The 16,774-nt window shown below is 51.3% G+C and overlaps 7 protein-coding genes across 7 annotated transcripts; 3 read left to right on the top strand and 4 right to left on the bottom strand.

Annotated features, from left to right (window-relative positions):
- Positions 1-701: 701 nt before the first annotated feature.
- On the bottom strand, positions 702-1,881 carry PpBr36_09825 (uncharacterized protein; the record flags this gene model as incomplete). Its single annotated transcript, XM_029896944.1, has 2 exons — positions 702-972; positions 1,136-1,881. The coding sequence occupies 2 exons, from the start codon at positions 1,879-1,881 to the stop codon at positions 702-704; spliced, it is 1,017 nt and encodes a 338-aa protein (XP_029745218.1).
- Positions 1,882-4,127: 2,246 nt separating this feature from the next.
- On the top strand, positions 4,128-5,255 carry PpBr36_09824 (uncharacterized protein; the record flags this gene model as incomplete). Its single annotated transcript, XM_029896943.1, has 5 exons — positions 4,128-4,177; positions 4,331-4,449; positions 4,651-4,713; positions 4,916-4,987; positions 5,110-5,255. 5 exons carry the CDS (start codon positions 4,128-4,130, stop codon positions 5,253-5,255), a joined length of 450 nt encoding a protein of 149 aa, XP_029745219.1.
- Positions 5,256-5,872: 617 nt separating this feature from the next.
- On the bottom strand, positions 5,873-7,111 carry PpBr36_09823 (uncharacterized protein; the record flags this gene model as incomplete). Its single annotated transcript, XM_029896942.1, has 3 exons — positions 5,873-6,172; positions 6,303-6,620; positions 6,830-7,111. The coding sequence occupies 3 exons, from the start codon at positions 7,109-7,111 to the stop codon at positions 5,873-5,875; spliced, it is 900 nt and encodes a 299-aa protein (XP_029745214.1).
- Positions 7,112-8,190: 1,079 nt separating this feature from the next.
- On the bottom strand, positions 8,191-10,355 carry PpBr36_09822 (uncharacterized protein; the record flags this gene model as incomplete). The annotated part of the gene is made up of 5 exons (XM_029896941.1): positions 8,191-9,558; positions 9,606-9,901; positions 9,979-10,074; positions 10,168-10,247; positions 10,324-10,355. 5 exons carry the CDS (start codon positions 10,353-10,355, stop codon positions 8,191-8,193), a joined length of 1,872 nt encoding a protein of 623 aa, XP_029745215.1.
- A 913-nt stretch (positions 10,356-11,268) lies between these two features.
- On the top strand, positions 11,269-11,769 carry PpBr36_09821 (uncharacterized protein; the record flags this gene model as incomplete). Its single annotated transcript, XM_029896940.1, has 2 exons — positions 11,269-11,293; positions 11,387-11,769. 2 exons carry the CDS (start codon positions 11,269-11,271, stop codon positions 11,767-11,769), a joined length of 408 nt encoding a protein of 135 aa, XP_029745302.1.
- Positions 11,770-12,617: 848 nt separating this feature from the next.
- Positions 12,618-13,032, bottom strand: PpBr36_09820 (uncharacterized protein; the record flags this gene model as incomplete). The annotated part of the gene is made up of 2 exons (XM_029896939.1): positions 12,618-12,791; positions 12,994-13,032. 2 exons carry the CDS (start codon positions 13,030-13,032, stop codon positions 12,618-12,620), a joined length of 213 nt encoding a protein of 70 aa, XP_029745303.1.
- Positions 13,033-13,659: 627 nt separating this feature from the next.
- Positions 13,660-15,399, top strand: PpBr36_09819 (uncharacterized protein; the record flags this gene model as incomplete). Its single annotated transcript, XM_029896938.1, has 1 exon — positions 13,660-15,399. One exon carries the CDS (start codon positions 13,660-13,662, stop codon positions 15,397-15,399), a length of 1,740 nt encoding a protein of 579 aa, XP_029745403.1.
- Between the last annotated feature and the right edge of the window lie 1,375 nt (positions 15,400-16,774).

Genomic DNA, 16,774 nt, shown 5'->3' with positions numbered 1-16,774 from the left:
CCACTCAAGCCAGAACCCTCATAGACTTCCAAGATGGAGAAGAGTGCCCTTTTGCTGACGAATATCTGTCGCAGGGATATGTTGCTGTCTGCTCAGCCTGTCTTGTGCACTGTGTGACAAGAAAGAAACAGTCTCATCTGGTTTTTGGCGTCTGGACTGTGGCATTGCGGCATTCTGGCTTCGATTGCCAATTCTTTTTTACTCTTTTCAAGCTTTCTCTGAGCGGCATGATATCTGTGTCATTATGCTTCCACAACTTGTTACAATTATCTTTGCGTTGGCGGACCTCAATATGGTTTGTTTCTTTTCCCATCTCAGAACCTGGACCAAAAAAAAAAGAAAAGAAAAAAAAAGCGGCCACAGCTCGTGGCGTCGCGCCCTAGATGACCCCAGTGGCCGGCGCATCTAGGGCGGGTTATCTGTATATGTGTCTGCCGGCCGAGGCCATGGTCTTTGGACGCCTCAACTTGTACATACAAGACCTTCTGTATATGTAGATCGCGTAATGTGATCCCACCCCGTACATAACAGTTCTGGGCCTTTTTTTTGGTTCACATCCATCAAAGATTTGTTGTTCCTCTTGTATGCACTGCTGACGTCTCTAGTTGCGAGGGCTTTTTTTTTTTTTTTTTTTTTTTTTTTTTTTTTTTTTTTTTTCTTGTGCAGTTTGTCACTAGCTTTTCATCAGATCACCATGACTACTAGTCTAGATCCGGAACTGGCAAATGGTCCTCCAGCCTGACCTTGAGTCCCAGCTTCTTGAGGGCTTCGACTGCCTTCTCATCACGCAGCTTGGACGTCTCCTCCTGGGTCACCAGCACAAAGTCGCGACGCAGCAGCCACGTACCCTCGGGCACGCCGTACTCGCTCGAAGTCGCAGCGTCGACCTTGTCCAGGTCGATTGTCAAGCTCGACTTGACGCCGAATACGGCGTCTGTCTTTTCGTAGGGGTCGCCGCGTATATAGAGTGCACTTGGGATTTCATTCGGTATTAGTGACTGTGTTGAAATCCCGCCTGACGTGGCCATCTCCATGGTCTATCCAACCCAAAGGATAGGCCGTGGCGGGTCCACGGGAGGACAGGTTCAAAAAGTAAGAACCAGCGAAAACAAGGGGAAACAAATAAAAAACCTACGTGATCAACTTCTCCCACCCCTCCTTCTCAAACATAAAGTGCACATGCGCCGGCCGCCAGCAGTGCCTCCCCAACTTCTCCAGGAGCTTCCCGACCGGCCCGTCATTGGGAATGGGGTAGCTGACGGGCTTGAGGCCGCGGAACCAGAAGTGGCCCTGGTCGTCCGAGACCATGACGCAGCGCTCGCTGGGCCCTTCCCTGTCGCTGTGCTGCACGTCGTAGTGGCCACCCGAGTCGGTCTCCCAGATGTCGACCTTGACGCCCGCCAGGGGGTTGCCGTCGCGGTCCTTGACGGTGCACACAGCCAGCATGGGCTCCCCTTCGGGGTCCGACGTCATGCTCTCGCCGTTGGCCAGCGTCGGGGCGTCGTGGGTGTGGAACGGACCCAGGACGGAACCCTCGGTGCAGCCGGGCGGCGTCGGGTGGTTGAGGTTGTCGACCAACAGCGACAGGCCGAGCACGTCGGACAGCAGGATGAACTCGTTGCGCTTGTCGTCCGAGATTTGGCCCGTCGCGATCAGGAAGTTGATGGCCGCCATCCACTCCTCGGTCGACAGCCGCGTCTCCCGCGCAAAGTCGTGCAGGTGCGTCACGAGCCGCTCCATGACGTAGCGGAGGCGAACGGATGGCGCCTGAGAGTTTATGACGATGGTGTTTTGGGTAATGTTGTCGATGGTGAGGTCGAGGAGCTCCGGCGTCGAGGCCGGCGCTGCTCCCCGCCCTCCTGAGCTTGATTGTAATGCCATTATTGTTGGTTGGTAATATGAATCTTGAGTTGTATCTTTCGAATGTGGTTTGCTCTGTGGAATGGTCCAAGAATGGTACGTGGATTGAAATTAAGCGGTTTTTCTAGGTTCCTGCGTAGACTTTTAATGGAATTCCCCAAGAGAGGACTAAGAACGAATATATCTCAACTAGACTAGGCGCTAATTGGCGTCTAGCAGTCGTGAATAGAACACAGTCGCATCCAAGTTGGTGCCCCGTAGCGCTAGGTTGTTTATGTAATTCTCAGTAATCCTCAGTAATCATCAAGTTCATACAGACTATGCTTTGGAACGGATTTAGCAAAGCTTCCACGGGTTATATTTGTACCCAGAGTTCGAAGAATTTATTAGATCAGTCGTGGAAGCGGGGTTTAGCATTAGCTTTTACACAGCTTCGTATCAACTGAATATAGCAGAAGCACTCTGTACCATATTGTATCATGGATGGCATCTAACCAAAATGCTTCCTTCCTATAAGCAGCACCTAATGGACACTTGACATATTCCAAGGCACGGAGGGGCTTATAGACGCAATGCAGCGAACCGGTCCATGTTGCAAGTGCGGGGTATTCCCTCGACAAAAGGAAAAAGAACCGTCTCAAGTACCGTGCTCAGTTGCCATGCTAGGCTTGCTCTCCACAATTGCTGTTTTCCTCCAGCTGTGCTTGGTAATGGGTTCCTTGTAATTTGACCTACATCGTCAGATCAACCCGCATTGCAACATCAGGGATCTGATTGCATTTGTTCTGATCAGCTCCGATGCGGGCAACACAGGGAACAGTCGCCTAGAGAAAACATTAAGCTACCGAAATAGTAAATCCTTGGATACTATGCAATGGAAGCTACCTTAGATCTTCGGCCAACTATGATAGCTCCACACTGCGACAGCTTATACACCCGGCTCGTCAACGCGGGTTCGACGTCTTTGATGGGGTGTGGTGACATCCCTGTATTGCACAAGGCAATAGTGCTGCTGTTGGGTAAAAGCTTTGTCATTTCACGTTCGTGAACCTGTCAACTCAAGCTTACTCTGAGTGGAATGATCTCAAAGATGCCCTCTTGTATAATCGTTCGCTCAAAACTTTAACCAGCCATGGCTTCTATTGTGGTGACGATATCAACAGGATACCCGATAAAGACCTGCCGACAACTTCGTTGGGTGGCAAAACATGGCATCTCCATGTGAGCCTTCGAGCTATGCATCTTTGGTAGCTGCCGTGTGCCAAATACCATCCACTGACACACGAGTGCAACGCGGCCCCATTGTGTCCTCATCAATCCAAGCAGTGCATTTGCTGTCCAAGGGCGTTGGTTGTTGGCAGAAGTAACTTTCCCTGGGCTGGTTCATCACAGTTGCAATATGCAATTGTTTGATTTGACCTTAAAACAGAACTTCCAAGAGTTCCCGACTATTTCGGTGCCATTAATGAGCTCATGGGTCGAGTCACTTACCCTCTGGTCTCGGATGGCTGCTTGTGCCCTGTCAAAACCGAGTTTTCTTTCGCCGCCCGGGTATCAGCACCATCATGTTCATGGAGACTCTTGATGATCATATAATTCCGCATCCGATGTCGCAGGTTGCGAAATGTATCGGGACTTGAGAGTCTTTTATAGACTTTCCAGGTTCTGGCTCGAACGTCAAGCGTAGACAGTTTGTGCGTCAAACGGTCCAGCGTCTGCAACAACAGCGCAGCGATACTGGTCCTGGATGTTCGAACCAAAAATGGAAATTTCCACCAGAGAACTAAGTTGTCGCATGTTGATAGCGTAGTTCAAGACTTCACTAGCGTCAAAGAAGCTAAGTTAATTATGTCTTGGCTACAGAGCTAGGATGCTTATGGGACGACGACGCTATCCCTTGGCAGGTTTACGGCGACTAGCGTAGAGCATCGGAGGGTGCTGATGAATAGACGGGCACCTCTGACGGAACTGTCAACCATCGAGAGGAGATGGCCGTCACAGAGTGCAAGGTTCGTAGTCAAGATCAGGCCAGGTCCGAGAGAGATGGCTGAAAAGGGCAGGTTCGGCTGCCAGAATATCCACACTTGGAAACAGCGAAGAAGTGAAGCAAGCTGCCAACGTAAAGCTAGGATCAGATGGGGATAAGAGCCGGCCACTGAGTCCATGGTCGGAATCCTACTTTAGCTGAGAGAGGAGACTTGATGGGCTATTGGAATTGAGGAATATTCGCAATCCTGCATCCGACTAATGATGGGCGGGTACTTGAGATGTTGGCTGGCGTAGAGACCTTATGCTTCGACAGCCTCGACGCCAGCACGTGAATTTTTGTCTATCATGTGACCTTCTTAACCACGCAGTTTCCCCAAAAGTTGCCTTGCCCCACTTCATCTTCCCAAACCCCCACAAGTCGCAAACTAGATTTCCAACTTGCCCTACTAAAGCACAGACCACAAACTCACGTGCACCACAGAACCACGGTGGGAGCAAGGGCTCAATTGTTGCAACCCTTGGAATTTTATCGCCATCAAGACGACAACGACAATCGACAAACATCGCCCCTCCAGCCGCCCAACAAGGTTTGTAAGAGAGGTATGTCATCGACGCGAACTTGATTGCCTGCTTGAATACTCACTAGTTCAAATCAACTAACTTCATAAACAGAAATACCGGCAAAATGAGTACGTCGCCGCCCACAGACATTTACCTATTCCCCCGCCAAACGATGCCTCTCGAAGGCGCTCCGATCCGACCGCAAACAGCTTACTGACGATTGGTTTTGAACACGAACAGCGAAGGGTACCTCCAGCTTCGGAAAGCGCCACAACAAGTCGCACACTCTGTGCCGTCGTTGCGGTCAGTACCCCACCAGCGAAATTTTGTTATGAATGGAAACTTGGGCGACCCGGGGATTTGGGCTTTGCCAGATGCGAATGGCTGGGCGCGTTTCTCCCGTATTGGGAGTTTTGGAGGAATCTTTTGGCTGTCCAACGATGGTATTCGACGGTGGAATAGAGTCAGGGACTGGACGCTGATCGAAACCACTTTGACGCTACAGGTCGCCGCTCCCTCCACATCCAGAAGCACACCTGCGCTTCGTGCGGATACCCTGCTGCTAAGACCCGGAAGTGTACGTTTCTTCCCATCCGCATCCGGCGTATCCAACCCAGACCACTGTCTGGCATGGAGGATCACCCATGCAGAAGGCAATGGTGGATATTATCGGTAGGCAAGGCTGACAGGAAACCACAGACAACTGGAGCGAGAAGGCCAAGCGGAGAAAGACCACCGGTACCGGCCGCATGCGATACCTCAGCACCGTCACCCGCAAGTTCAAGAACGACTTCCAGACCGGCACCCCCAAGGGCTCGCGCGGCATCAACAACGTCACGGCATAAACGGTTTCTTTCTTCTCGGGCAATGTTTTGAGGGAAGGGATGGCAATGGAGTTGTGTTTTAGTTTTTGAGGGGAAAAAAGCCTTTGCAAAAAAGATCTATTTTTCTCTCGACTCTCAACCGCACAAAACGGCGCGTCACGATGACCAACAACACGGAACGGACAAAGGGGGAGTGAATTTTTGGGTCGTCTGGTATTCCGCCCCACGGACAAAAGAATAGCCGTGAGGGCAACGGACTTTTATGACATATCGCATTTGTTTGTGGTGGTCGAGACAGGATCGGTCACGGCGTTATTGAAAGCATTTCGGGCTCTATCGTCTTCCCGTCCAGATAAAAAAAGTGAAACGACAGGAACTCCTCTGATGATCTTGTGTTGACTCGTGGTCACCCTACGTGAACTTGAGTGCAAATTTGACTGGATAGAACAGCCATTCCTCCTGGACTTCCAGCTCGCGCAAGCGCGTCTGGATCATCAGGACCCACGCGCTGACATGTCCCGTGCTAGTGCCGATGCCGATGCGCTTTACACCATTGAGTAGAGCCGTTCGGCTTCCACGTCAAAGCAGAACAGTATGAAGCATTACAAGCCACAGTCCTCAAGGGCGTTATACAGCAACTACTGGCCGCGCTCAAAGACTTTGACACCGCCATCGCCACCAACGTGATACAGGTACTCGTGCTCCTCGAGCGGTGTTCTCTCATGGCCGCCACCAGATCCACCACCGCGCGTGATCCTCAACACACCGCTCACGTCGTTGGCAGTGCCCGTGTCCAGCAGGCGCAGGGCGAGCAGGACGTCGGCCTCGTGGGCCAGCGACAGGACCAGGGACGCATGCTCCCTCTCCAGGGTGGTCTGCTGCTGGTGGCCGACGAGAGGCTCGTCCGCGGACAATGTGATGATAGTTGCGTGGACGTGCTATGTTTATAGGTGGTTAGCAGTTGCTCGAATGGATCCTTTTCTGGTGATGAAAAGCTTGGAAAGGGGAGGGGAAAAAAAAAAAGAAAAAGAGAGAGAGATCATGGCATATGAGATACCGTAGACTAACCTCACGCAGCTCCAAGATCATATCGTGCAGTCCCAACACGGTCGCTCCGGTCGCCGCCAGGAGGAGGTCCGGTTGGTCGATTATGAGCATCACCTTCTGCGGAGTGGCGCCGCGGAGGGAGTCGATGGAGGCGCGTATCGCAGCCTGGATGCCATTGACTCCTCCTGTCCGCTTATCCCACGACAGATGGGGCCAGTTGGGTGAAGGCCCTGACGGTGGTGTCTTCATGGCCCCCGAGGGCGTTGACGTGAATAACCCGGTCAGGCCATCTACAAAGCCGAAGCGGCCTTTGCGGCCGAGGGCTGTAAGGTCTATGCCCTGGTAGTAGGCATTAGTGTCAGCGTACAGTGGACATTCGAGGCTCCCTTCTTGCAATTTGGGGCTTCATTCTTGTTTCCCCCTGTCTTTTTTTTTTTTTGGGGTGCTCTGAATTAGTTCAATAAACGTCTAAAGTCTACGAAATTCAAGATTATATTCGTGACAGACAAAAAAAAGAAAAGAAAAAAAGAGAAAACCCATCCACTCACCAACCGCCCGGCACTATCCTTCCAAAAACCATAATCGCGCAAGAAGCTCACGAGCAGCACCGCAGGTGGCGTCCCACCGTCAACATCACCCGCCGAGCCTGCGCTCCCGTCTAGCTCGACATCGTTTCTGAAGCTGCTGGCACCACCACTCAGGTAGCTGGCCAAGTGTCGCAGCACGAGCCAGTTCGTACTTGCACCTAGTATGCCGGACAGCACTATGAGAGATGCTTCTGCCGGAAGTCCGAGATATGGCTCGATTAGAGGAGGGGTTTTTGTTGTCATTGTGATTTTATTTTCTTTTTCTTTTAAATTTCCTCGAGTAGCTGCAGGTATTGCCGTTTATTGTAACAATGCCGTTTATTGTAACGCTGCTATGGCGGGGTTCTTTTAGTGAAAAGTTGGCGACATAGCTTGCCAACTGTGACACACACTGTATGAATTTTCCCCTTTTTTTCTTCAACAAAGCTCGCCATCTAAAACTGTCACATCAAAGCTACTGGCTTCTAGGTATCGTTCTGACCCTTAATTGCCATAATTTACTGTGGGTCACTTGTTCAATGATGTAGACTTTGTCACAAGTTTGCGCATCTGTCGGACGTCATTGTCCATCAGTTTGACAGCGCAAACGAGTATCCAGATCATCGTACGGTATGCGACTTGTGTCGTACATCTCAACGCGATTCGTTTTCACAACTGCTATACAGGTTGTTCCTCTTTCCTCACTCCTCATACAAGGTAACATATGCTAGAGTTGAACTCAGGAATGGGACTAATACAACCCTCTCATGTTGCCCGGCCTTGTCAGGGGCGAAAGACGGAAAAGGAAGGACTTCGAAGCTCTCAAAATTACATATCACCAATTTGTCGATTTGAACCTGTCATGATGCGTATACCTAGGAATCCCCCAAGTTTGACCAAGCTGGCTATTCACTCCCTTGATCGTACAGCCTGAAGCAGACCTGAAGTGAGATGTTGCAGAGCCTAGTCAATGTTGTAGATATATAATATCAAGATACTTATATCTATGTATACGTCAGGTTCTTGTCTTAACGAAGGAAGAGCAATCTCCTCTTCGCGCAATAGGTAAAAGCCAACCACAACGCCGAATTCGCTGTACATGTAGACATGTACACGACAACCCCAAATTTTCAACGAGACTTCAGTGAGCCATAAGGGAATGATTTACAAGCTTTCTCTCTATAAATGCAAGACTGTTGCATATTTTATAGAGGCAAACAGACCGACGGATCTTTCTTTCAGCTCCTCGCAAGCGGACTTGACTGCCTCCAAACATTTGTCACGGCGGCCGGCGAACCAGGCCTCCGGGAAGCCAACACTGTCATAGCCAAGGGCGGTTTATCCTAATCCGTCCCGCTGCTGGGAGAGTTGCCGCCGGCGATTGCAGCAGTGACACCGCCTACGGCCCGACTGGCACCCACCCTGATTCCACGGCCTTGACGTAGAGAGTCGACGCTCACGCCGCTAGAATAGCGTTGAATGCCTGCCCTTCGTCTGGCGGGCGAACCCGACGAGCTTTCACCATCGGAGGCTACTGTACCATTTGTAGTTACACCACCAGTGGCCGGGCCTACCGAGACCTCAGAGCCCCTTGAAGGGCTACGCAAGCCCTCCGTGGCCTGGTGTCGGAGTCTAGACCTCGATCCGCCACGACCGTTGACGAGAGTCCTGTCGCCCGAATCACTTTCGGCCTCGGTGGTGGTCGCGGTGGTCGTATCTGCGACATCTGCCTGACTGTCCCCACTATCATGATGGGCGTGTCGCCTAAAGTTCACGCTGGCACTGATGCTGGAAGAGCGAGCAGTCCTATACCGATTGTACTCCTCTTTGGTATGCTCCGCACCAGTAAATGAGTCCAGCGCATCAAAGACGTGGCGGAATACTTGTGCGTCTACGTCGCGCGCCCATAAAAAGTCAATATGTTCGTAGCGAGGGATCTCGGTGGCGACGGTCTGAGGCGGCAGCTGGCGAAGCATGACTTTAATATCCACCAGCGAATCGGAGCCGCCATAGATTAGGACTATGGGTGTCTTGATGTTCCGCGTAGGATACTTAGCCACCTTCGTGAATTTGGAGCTTGTGCTCAGCGACAGTGGTTGCTGGACGTCGTCATCGTACATCTGAAAGCTCTTGGTACGGATAATCTGGAACCAATGTACCACCGATTTTGTGCTGGTGAACGAGTACAAGTGGGGATAAGCAGCCAGCTTCTGACTAGTTGAGATGTTTTTGGTTTTCCAACCAAACAGGAAAGACACAGCAACATCTATGACCTTGATAAAGATCGGAGGATACAATATGGTCTCCCACATGGTCGCAGAGCTGAGGATCGCCCGGCGACCAAAGAGTAGAAATAGAACCGAAGGCGACGATTTGATCAGAGCATCCACTACTCTGTTCGAAAGTCCTGCCGGTGACATGGCTGGCGCGAGGGCAATAAAGACGTTGACTTGCTGGTTGAGTCTTGGGTTCACGGCCAAACTGGCAAAGGCCTGTGCTGTTCCCTGCGAGAAGCCAATGTACGACAGCGACTTTTCGTCTGTAGTCTCCAGGATGTATGCGATGCTGTCCGGAATGTCGTGAAAAGCAAACTCGTCAATGGAAAAATTCCAGAAGGCCGTGGAAGTAGGTGAATGGTTGATACTCTTTTTCGAGTACTTGTTGCCGCGATTGTTTCCAAGCTGCCATACATCTCTGGTTAGATTCTTAAGCTGGAAAAAGGTGAGGGCGATCACGCCCAAGAGTAAACAAAACCCACCCAAACATCGAAGCCTTGATCCACGAGTACGAACGCGAGCGACCGGCTTGTGTCCGTCTGGCAGACCCAGACCTCACTGTTCATAAGGAGGCCATGGTGCAGATACACCACACGCTTCTGGATGCTGTTTGGACCGCTGTTGACCCTTTGGTCTTCCTCCCCTTTCCTCCATGCGAGGCGATGCAAGCCCAGCAGATACCCATCTTTGGTTTGAACGACATGTTCTTCAGCCTGGTAGCCGTTCAGGGCGCAAAGTTCGACAAAATCGGATGCATCTCGAATCGAGGTAGAAATGGCTTTTGAAGCAAATCGGGACAAGTGTCAGCCAGGACGATGCGGACGCCGTTTAAGGGGGAAATAGGCAAGTACGGACGTTTCTGCTTTTCCACAGCTATCTTTTGCTTAGGAGTTGAATATCGGTTAAAGATTCGTCTCGAGACGCCATATAGCAGGGATATCAATGTCGAGGCTGTATTCGCGGACTATGATTAGAATCCCGCTCCTGACTGCATCGATCGTTTTCAAGTTCTTTAGCACTAGGGGACACGGGGCGTTGGCGTACGCAGCGCTAGTGTGATTACGCGAATCAAAGCCTCAAGACCGACGAAGAAGAATGAACCAAGGAGGGCGACATATTCGGGACTGAAACAAACAAGTCACAAAGTCAGTAAGCTCACTGAGCCGAGCAAACTGCAGAGAGGGACGTCGCGGCGCCTACATGTTCAGTCGGCCCAAGAAAGGCAACGGCATTATTATCGCGGTTGTTTGGCGCCAAACCCCGTTGGCGGTCGTTTGCGCGCGGTTTGCAGGGTGCTCGTAGCAAGGGCGACAAATAGGTTACAATAGAGATATCGCTATGCCTGCCAAGAGGCTAGGGATTGCGGCGGCTTGATGCTTCTTTTGCTTTTGTTTTGCAGCTCGACAAGGTCGCTCCTGGGAAGCTAGCTAAAGGTAAATAAATTCTGTAGTAGAGAGGCAGTTCTGTTTTATTTTATTTTTTCGCATTAAATTAATTACAGGCTAGAAATCGTGCTCAGTCCTGTAGACGAGACTGAGGTGGGCGCTATCACATGCGTCTAGGGATCCCATTTCCCATGTGGCATGGGTGAAAGGTAGCTAGCTCCTGTAATTCAACAAAGGGGTAATATCGATAGTTGGTGGGGCTCGGACATATACGTCATAGCGCCTGTTCAAAAGGTTGAGACATCCTTGCCATTGCCGCTGTACTGCGTTGAGCAGCAGCGACTGGAGGCGCACTGACAGACCGACAACAATGCCGAATGTACGGTGAACAATTCCTTCAGGACGTGCAGACACCTTGGGCCGCCAAGTAGTGAAAGGAGGTATTTTTGAATAACAAAGGTTAAGCCTGACGTGGCAAACAATCTCTTGTGAAAATCCGATGGATTTGATCTGATGGAAAAGAAAATCATCCGAACCTGGATCTGCAACAGTCACGTGAGGTCGCGATTTGAGACAGTTCTCCAGCGATCCGCTTTTTGATCTGCCACCAATCGGAAGGCTGCGAAATAGTGCGAGATCCGCATGCTGCTAATGCCACGGTGAAGCGCTGTCGCGGCGATGAGATGGATGTCATGCCAAAAGTTTCGGCTTTGTACCGGTGGTCCTGTCGCACCTAGCTTTATCAGCTACCAAGATCAAAATGCCCAGCTCATGTAAAGAAATACGTACGTTTGTCCTAACCGCAACGTTTAAACTGACAGCGCCAAACAAAAAGACACTACAAAACTAACAATCACCCTCTCGTCCACGCACCACAGGAGCTGCCTTGGCGCAATGCCTCCAGGAATCCGAATGCGTCATGGTCCAGCGTCACACGGCCGCCGAATGCCTACGATCACCTCTGGCCGAGACGCTCCCCACAAAGTGTCAGCAGCTCAAGAAGGGTTTCGGCGACTGCCGCCGCGGCATGATCGACATGCGCCTGAGGTTCCGGGGCAACATGCCCGTCACCTTTAAGCAGCTTGAGGACACGGAGGAAGAGGGGAAGGGATACCAGCTTTACGCAGGACGCAGCGCGTTTGCGAGCGGCGTCAAGAGGACCGATGGCAACGAGAAGGAGCCCGAGGACTGGAGGGAGGCCGAGAACCGCAAGTACAGGGAGGAGCAGAAACAGAAGCTGGAGGGGTTCCAAAAGAAGTGATAATCGAGGCAGCGTAAAGCCTAGCTTGTGGATTCCCTGGAGGGGAACTACTTTAGCTCTGGACCATGAGAACCACCAGCCCAGTGTACGACCAGGGACGATATACATGTGCTAATACAACAGATAATGCCGTCAAAGGCATTCCTTCTACATGGGTTATCCCGCTTTCTCGACCACGACATGTCTTGAGACATACGTCTGGCTTGGGATCAGCTGCTGATGTAAATCTATACGAAGTGCAGCAGAGCGCTAAATGGTCAGGCATATTGGCCAGATACGCTCGAGACGCGCTGGCATGATCTGGCGGTTCAGCGGAGGTCATAGGCTTCCACTGAATGTGCAGCACGATCATTACTGGAGGTGGACTCCCCTGACCAGATGTTGAGTTGAAAGAAATATCGACAATTGCCTGATCCTGCTCTCTGACATTGTAAGAGTTCCGTGCAACCAGATTACCCCCTAGCTCAAGCCTCAGTGCATGTATACCGTACTTTATGACTGATGGGAAGTGACTAAAATTTTTACGGCAAACGCGTTCTTCAAAAATCCGCCAGCAACTCCCAGCAGTACTGCACTGCTGACGAGTCGAGGGAGGCAAGACAAATATCAATAATGAGATTGCGTTGAGTTTGGAGGGCGAGACAAGGATGCTCAATCCCTCACTTAATATCTTCCCCTTTTATGCGTGACATCGGGACTCCTTTTGTGGCCCCCAAGTCTTCCACGAGATTTCTAATTGTGATTTCCCTTAATCGGGTAGCGAGTTTTGGTACCGGCCGACCCGCCATGGCGAGCTGGGCAACATCAAACGCCCTCTGATTGGTGGCGGGTGGATAAGTCGGCACGGCTTAAACGCTGTGCTTCGGCATCTTGGTATCTTGGCTGCGGCTGCATAGCAATGTATCAGTCGACCCAGTGGCCGTCATACCCGAGACCTTCTTCAGCTGCGGTTGAGGCTGCATGTGGGTATAGTTGACATTTGCTTCTCCTTCGTTTGGGAATTGATGGAACATGTGGATAACCTGTCAAGTTTGTTAAGCTTATTGCTGATGGCAAGAAAATCAGTATAGTCTACTGTTGGAGTGTTGGGCAGCCAGGTGGACTTGAGTTGCATTTTGAGATGGACGTGGAGATAGTTTAATTCCATTCGTAGAGCGCTGGTGGATAGTCCCGAGCAAGTCACAAAAAAAAACGCACACGACCAAGTACCCGATTCCCACATACCGCATACATGCTGGCCTGCTGGAGAGCCAAGATCTCCATGGTATCCAGATGCCAAAATTTCCAAGAATCTAAACGCGTCATCGCCTTTGACTTGCCTGCGCTGCTAGCCATTCATTGCGCCCTCTTTTTTTTTTTATGCTCCTGCCCTTAATATGCCTTGCATGCCGACATACGCGTCGGGTTTTTACCCACACCCTTTTTACATGGGCAATTTCTTGTCCTTTGCTTGCCTTTTGAGTCGTTGATTGTCTTTGTTTGTCTGTTTTTCTGTTTCTCATCTCTCACTTTTTTTCCCCCGTTGATCAAACTTTGGAAACTGTGCACCATACTACCGTGGGTAAAGCAGTCGCCTATCTGGACACAGGCACAGACTGGAGTAACACTGAGGGATCTTGCACCGAGCACGAGCTCACTGCAAAAACTCTCCAGCCCAACCCAGTGACGTAGGCTAGCGGCGCATACGCAGAGAAGAAGCAAACCCAGTTAATTGTACCGGTAAGTAACCTCGAACACTTCGTATTACTTTTTTGCTCTTGCTCTCACCGTACAAACGACATTTGATACACCGAACCATTTCACCTCGAAACATGACCCTCCTTATACTTTCCTCGTACACTTGTACTACACATGTCTTTGGGCAGATTTTCCCTGTCGCCTGATTCTAACATGACAATCAGTGATCACATCGACAACGACAAACAACAACTACCGGAATATAAGCCACAAGAGCACACCACCAGCCGCATCAACACCCCGCACCGGTTCTGCAGGCAGCATAGCATGGCCGTCCAATCAGCAATAGGCGCAGGCCTACGTCGACGTCGTCCCGTTGTTCTTATAGGCGCTGTACTGGCGCTGCTTACAGTCTACATTCTATACGCACGCTCATATGGCACTGCCATGGGACGACCTCTACCACCAGGAGTCGCCGGAGAAATGTCTAGTGCACCAGGACGAGCACCGGCGCCACCAGTAGCGGTATCGCCGACACCGGCCCAGGATGATCAGAAATCAGGCAATAGTGACGCAAAGCCGGCAGAGGAGCCGGCCAGCAACCCACCCGTTCAGGAACCCGAAAAGCCAGAAGGCGGTGATAAGCCCGCAGAGGAAAAGCCAGCAGAGGAACCAGCTGGCAAACCCTTGGTTGAGGAGGAAGTAAAGCAGAAGCCTCTCGCGGAAATGTCGTATGGCACGGCGGTGCGCCCGCCCTTCAAAGCCATGCCGAAGTTCATTTCGGAATTGCCGGAGGATCTGGTGCCGCAAATCCCGAAGGACGGCCAGGGCAGCGATGGTGGTAGCCACCCACGCGCCAAGAGGTTGGTGATCGTTGGAGATGTCCACGGCCAAAAGGCGGAGCTGGAGGCACTGATCAAGAAGGTCAACTTCGACCGCGCACAAGGTGATCACCTCGTATTAGTGGGCGACATGGTCAACAAAGGTCCGGACAGCGCCGGCGTCATTGACCTCGCGATGCAGCTGGGCGCAAGTGCTGTGCGCGGAAACAATGAGGACCGGGTGATCCTTGCCCACCGTTCCATGAAGAACAAGGTCGTCCCAGGCACTACCGGCGACGATGGCCCCGGTGCTTTTGGCGTCTCTGCCGAGCCAGAATTGCACGAAGAAGTCGACAAGGACGCACCCCTCAGCTTCGCCCTACCCGAACCGGCCACTGACACGCTGGAGCAGAACCCCTTCTCCCATGGCGACCAGAGCGACCGCAGCACCGTCTACTCCCTGACGCCGTCGCAGCTCAACTGGCTCTCGAATCTTCCCGTGATCCTGCGCATCGGGACAATCCGCGAATCGCCCTTTACCAACCTTGTCGCCGTCCACGCCGGCTTGGTACCGGGTGTGGAGCTAAAGATGCAGGACCCGTGGGCCGTCATGAACATGCGTACATTTGTCTACCCGGGTCGCGAAGCTCGTCGCCAGCGCGTTAAGAACGAGCTTCGTGACGCTGAGAGAAAGCGTACGGGCAACAAAGATGCGCCCGGCCCGTCAGACGAGCAGGTGGACGCTGAGCTGGCCAACAGACTCCGCAACGGGAAGGAGCAACCCGATTATCACGACGAGATCGTGCTTCCAATTGAGGGCCGTGAGGGAGAGCAGTGGTCTGATGTCTGGACCAAGTACCAGAACGAGAAAGTGGAAGACGAGAAGGAGCGCATGACTGTGGTGTATGGTCACGACGCGAAGCGTGGGCTTAGTTTGCCCGGAAAGGATGCTAAACCTGGGAGCACGTTTGGACTCGACAGCGGCTGTGTGTACGGCCGAGAGCTGACGGCGTTGATTATCGAGGCGTCCGAGAAGGGCGTTATGTACGAAACAGTGAGTGTTGAGTGTCAGAAGAGCGCCGAAAAGAAGAGAAGCCGTAGCCGCAGTCCCCAAGACAAGGGACGAAGGTGAGCGGGCTGCGACACCAGTTTTCTTTTGTGCGCGGAGGGTTGAGTTGCATTACATCAAATCGCACGATATACCAATTTGCATTCTCTTTTTTGTCGCTTTATCATTCTTTTTTTTTTTTTTTTCCTCTCTCTCTCTTCTAGTGTCTTTTTGTCTCTGGGCTCATTTTGTCTCTGGTATTTGAAAGAGATGTTGCATCTGGAGGATTCCATGGTTAGGCGTATCAGGCGTCAAATTTTGATTCCAAATAATGACAGAACTAAGAAATCGTTAAATCTCTCAAAAATTTATACACGAACTCAAAGAAAAGAAAAAAAAAGAAAAAAAAATGCGAGTAAAGTTGTTGAGTCAAAAGCGTGAACACTGTACCGGTATTCCACGTTGCGATGCCAGACATGGGCGCACAGGGTAGGTCCCTTGCCAAGATCTACACCAGCTCCACTGAAATGACAGCAGAGAATGTTCTTTCTGTTCAGATGTCCAGAAGATGACGTCGGAGGGTTATCGGACCTAGCTGCTATATTGTCTACGCACCAGACTGGCTTTCCATCAGGTTCTAATTCGCGACCATGCCGTGGAGATGCGCCGTCCACCCCGGGCGGCTGTCGGTCAGCTGCTCCAGAGTACGTACCTTTTTATGAAAGGAATCCGAAAGGGCGACTTTATGCGTCGAGGCCGCGCTGGATCTGAAGTACGATTGTGTTCTGTGTCTGGCGCGGATAGAGACACAAAAACTCGATAACAGGATTAACCAATCAATTACCAATCGGCCAAGGCACGTGGGTAGTGTTAACGGCCAACTGTTGAGTAACTTAGTAAGATCTCCCCAAGCAGGGGCAAGCATAGCCAAGGGTGTATCATATGCATTCGTCCAATACTCGAGTGAGTCTGGGTGATAATTCCTATACGCGTGTTGGTTTCGGACGGCGGGTAGATTATTATTACCTTGTCTCTTGGCAGTATCTCGATGTTTGTATTTCAGATACAAACAATTAACCGCAGCGTGTAAAGCAGAGTTGTATTTTTTCTTTGATCCATTCAAGAGCTGCCGCGATTAATGAGGCATGACTTTGCAGGGAAAGGCATAGACGGGACTTGGTATGCGCTCCAACTATGACGAGGCATTTTTCTCAACAAGACTCCGTAGTGTGGTCCGTCCCACCCGGACGGAATAGCCGGGCAAGCTGGATACAAGTCGGAAACACATCGGAGGGGGAAAAGAGTATTCTGGTTTGCTCAGTCAGCAAAAAGCAAACACACTGTATATTGTAGCGAACCCCAGCTGATTGATGCAGCAGTGACGCCAGTCGCCTAAACGCAATGAAAAAAAAAACTACCCCGCCACCCGCCGCCGCACCCTTGCTCTCCACTCCCCATC

The sequence above is a fragment of the Pyricularia pennisetigena genome (genome assembly GCF_004337985.1).
Source record: "Pyricularia pennisetigena strain Br36 chromosome 7 map unlocalized Pyricularia_pennisetigena_Br36_Scf_7, whole genome shotgun sequence".
Classification (NCBI taxonomy): domain Eukaryota; kingdom Fungi; phylum Ascomycota; class Sordariomycetes; order Magnaporthales; family Pyriculariaceae; genus Pyricularia; species Pyricularia pennisetigena.
This window is presented reverse-complemented; position numbering and strand designations above follow the sequence as displayed.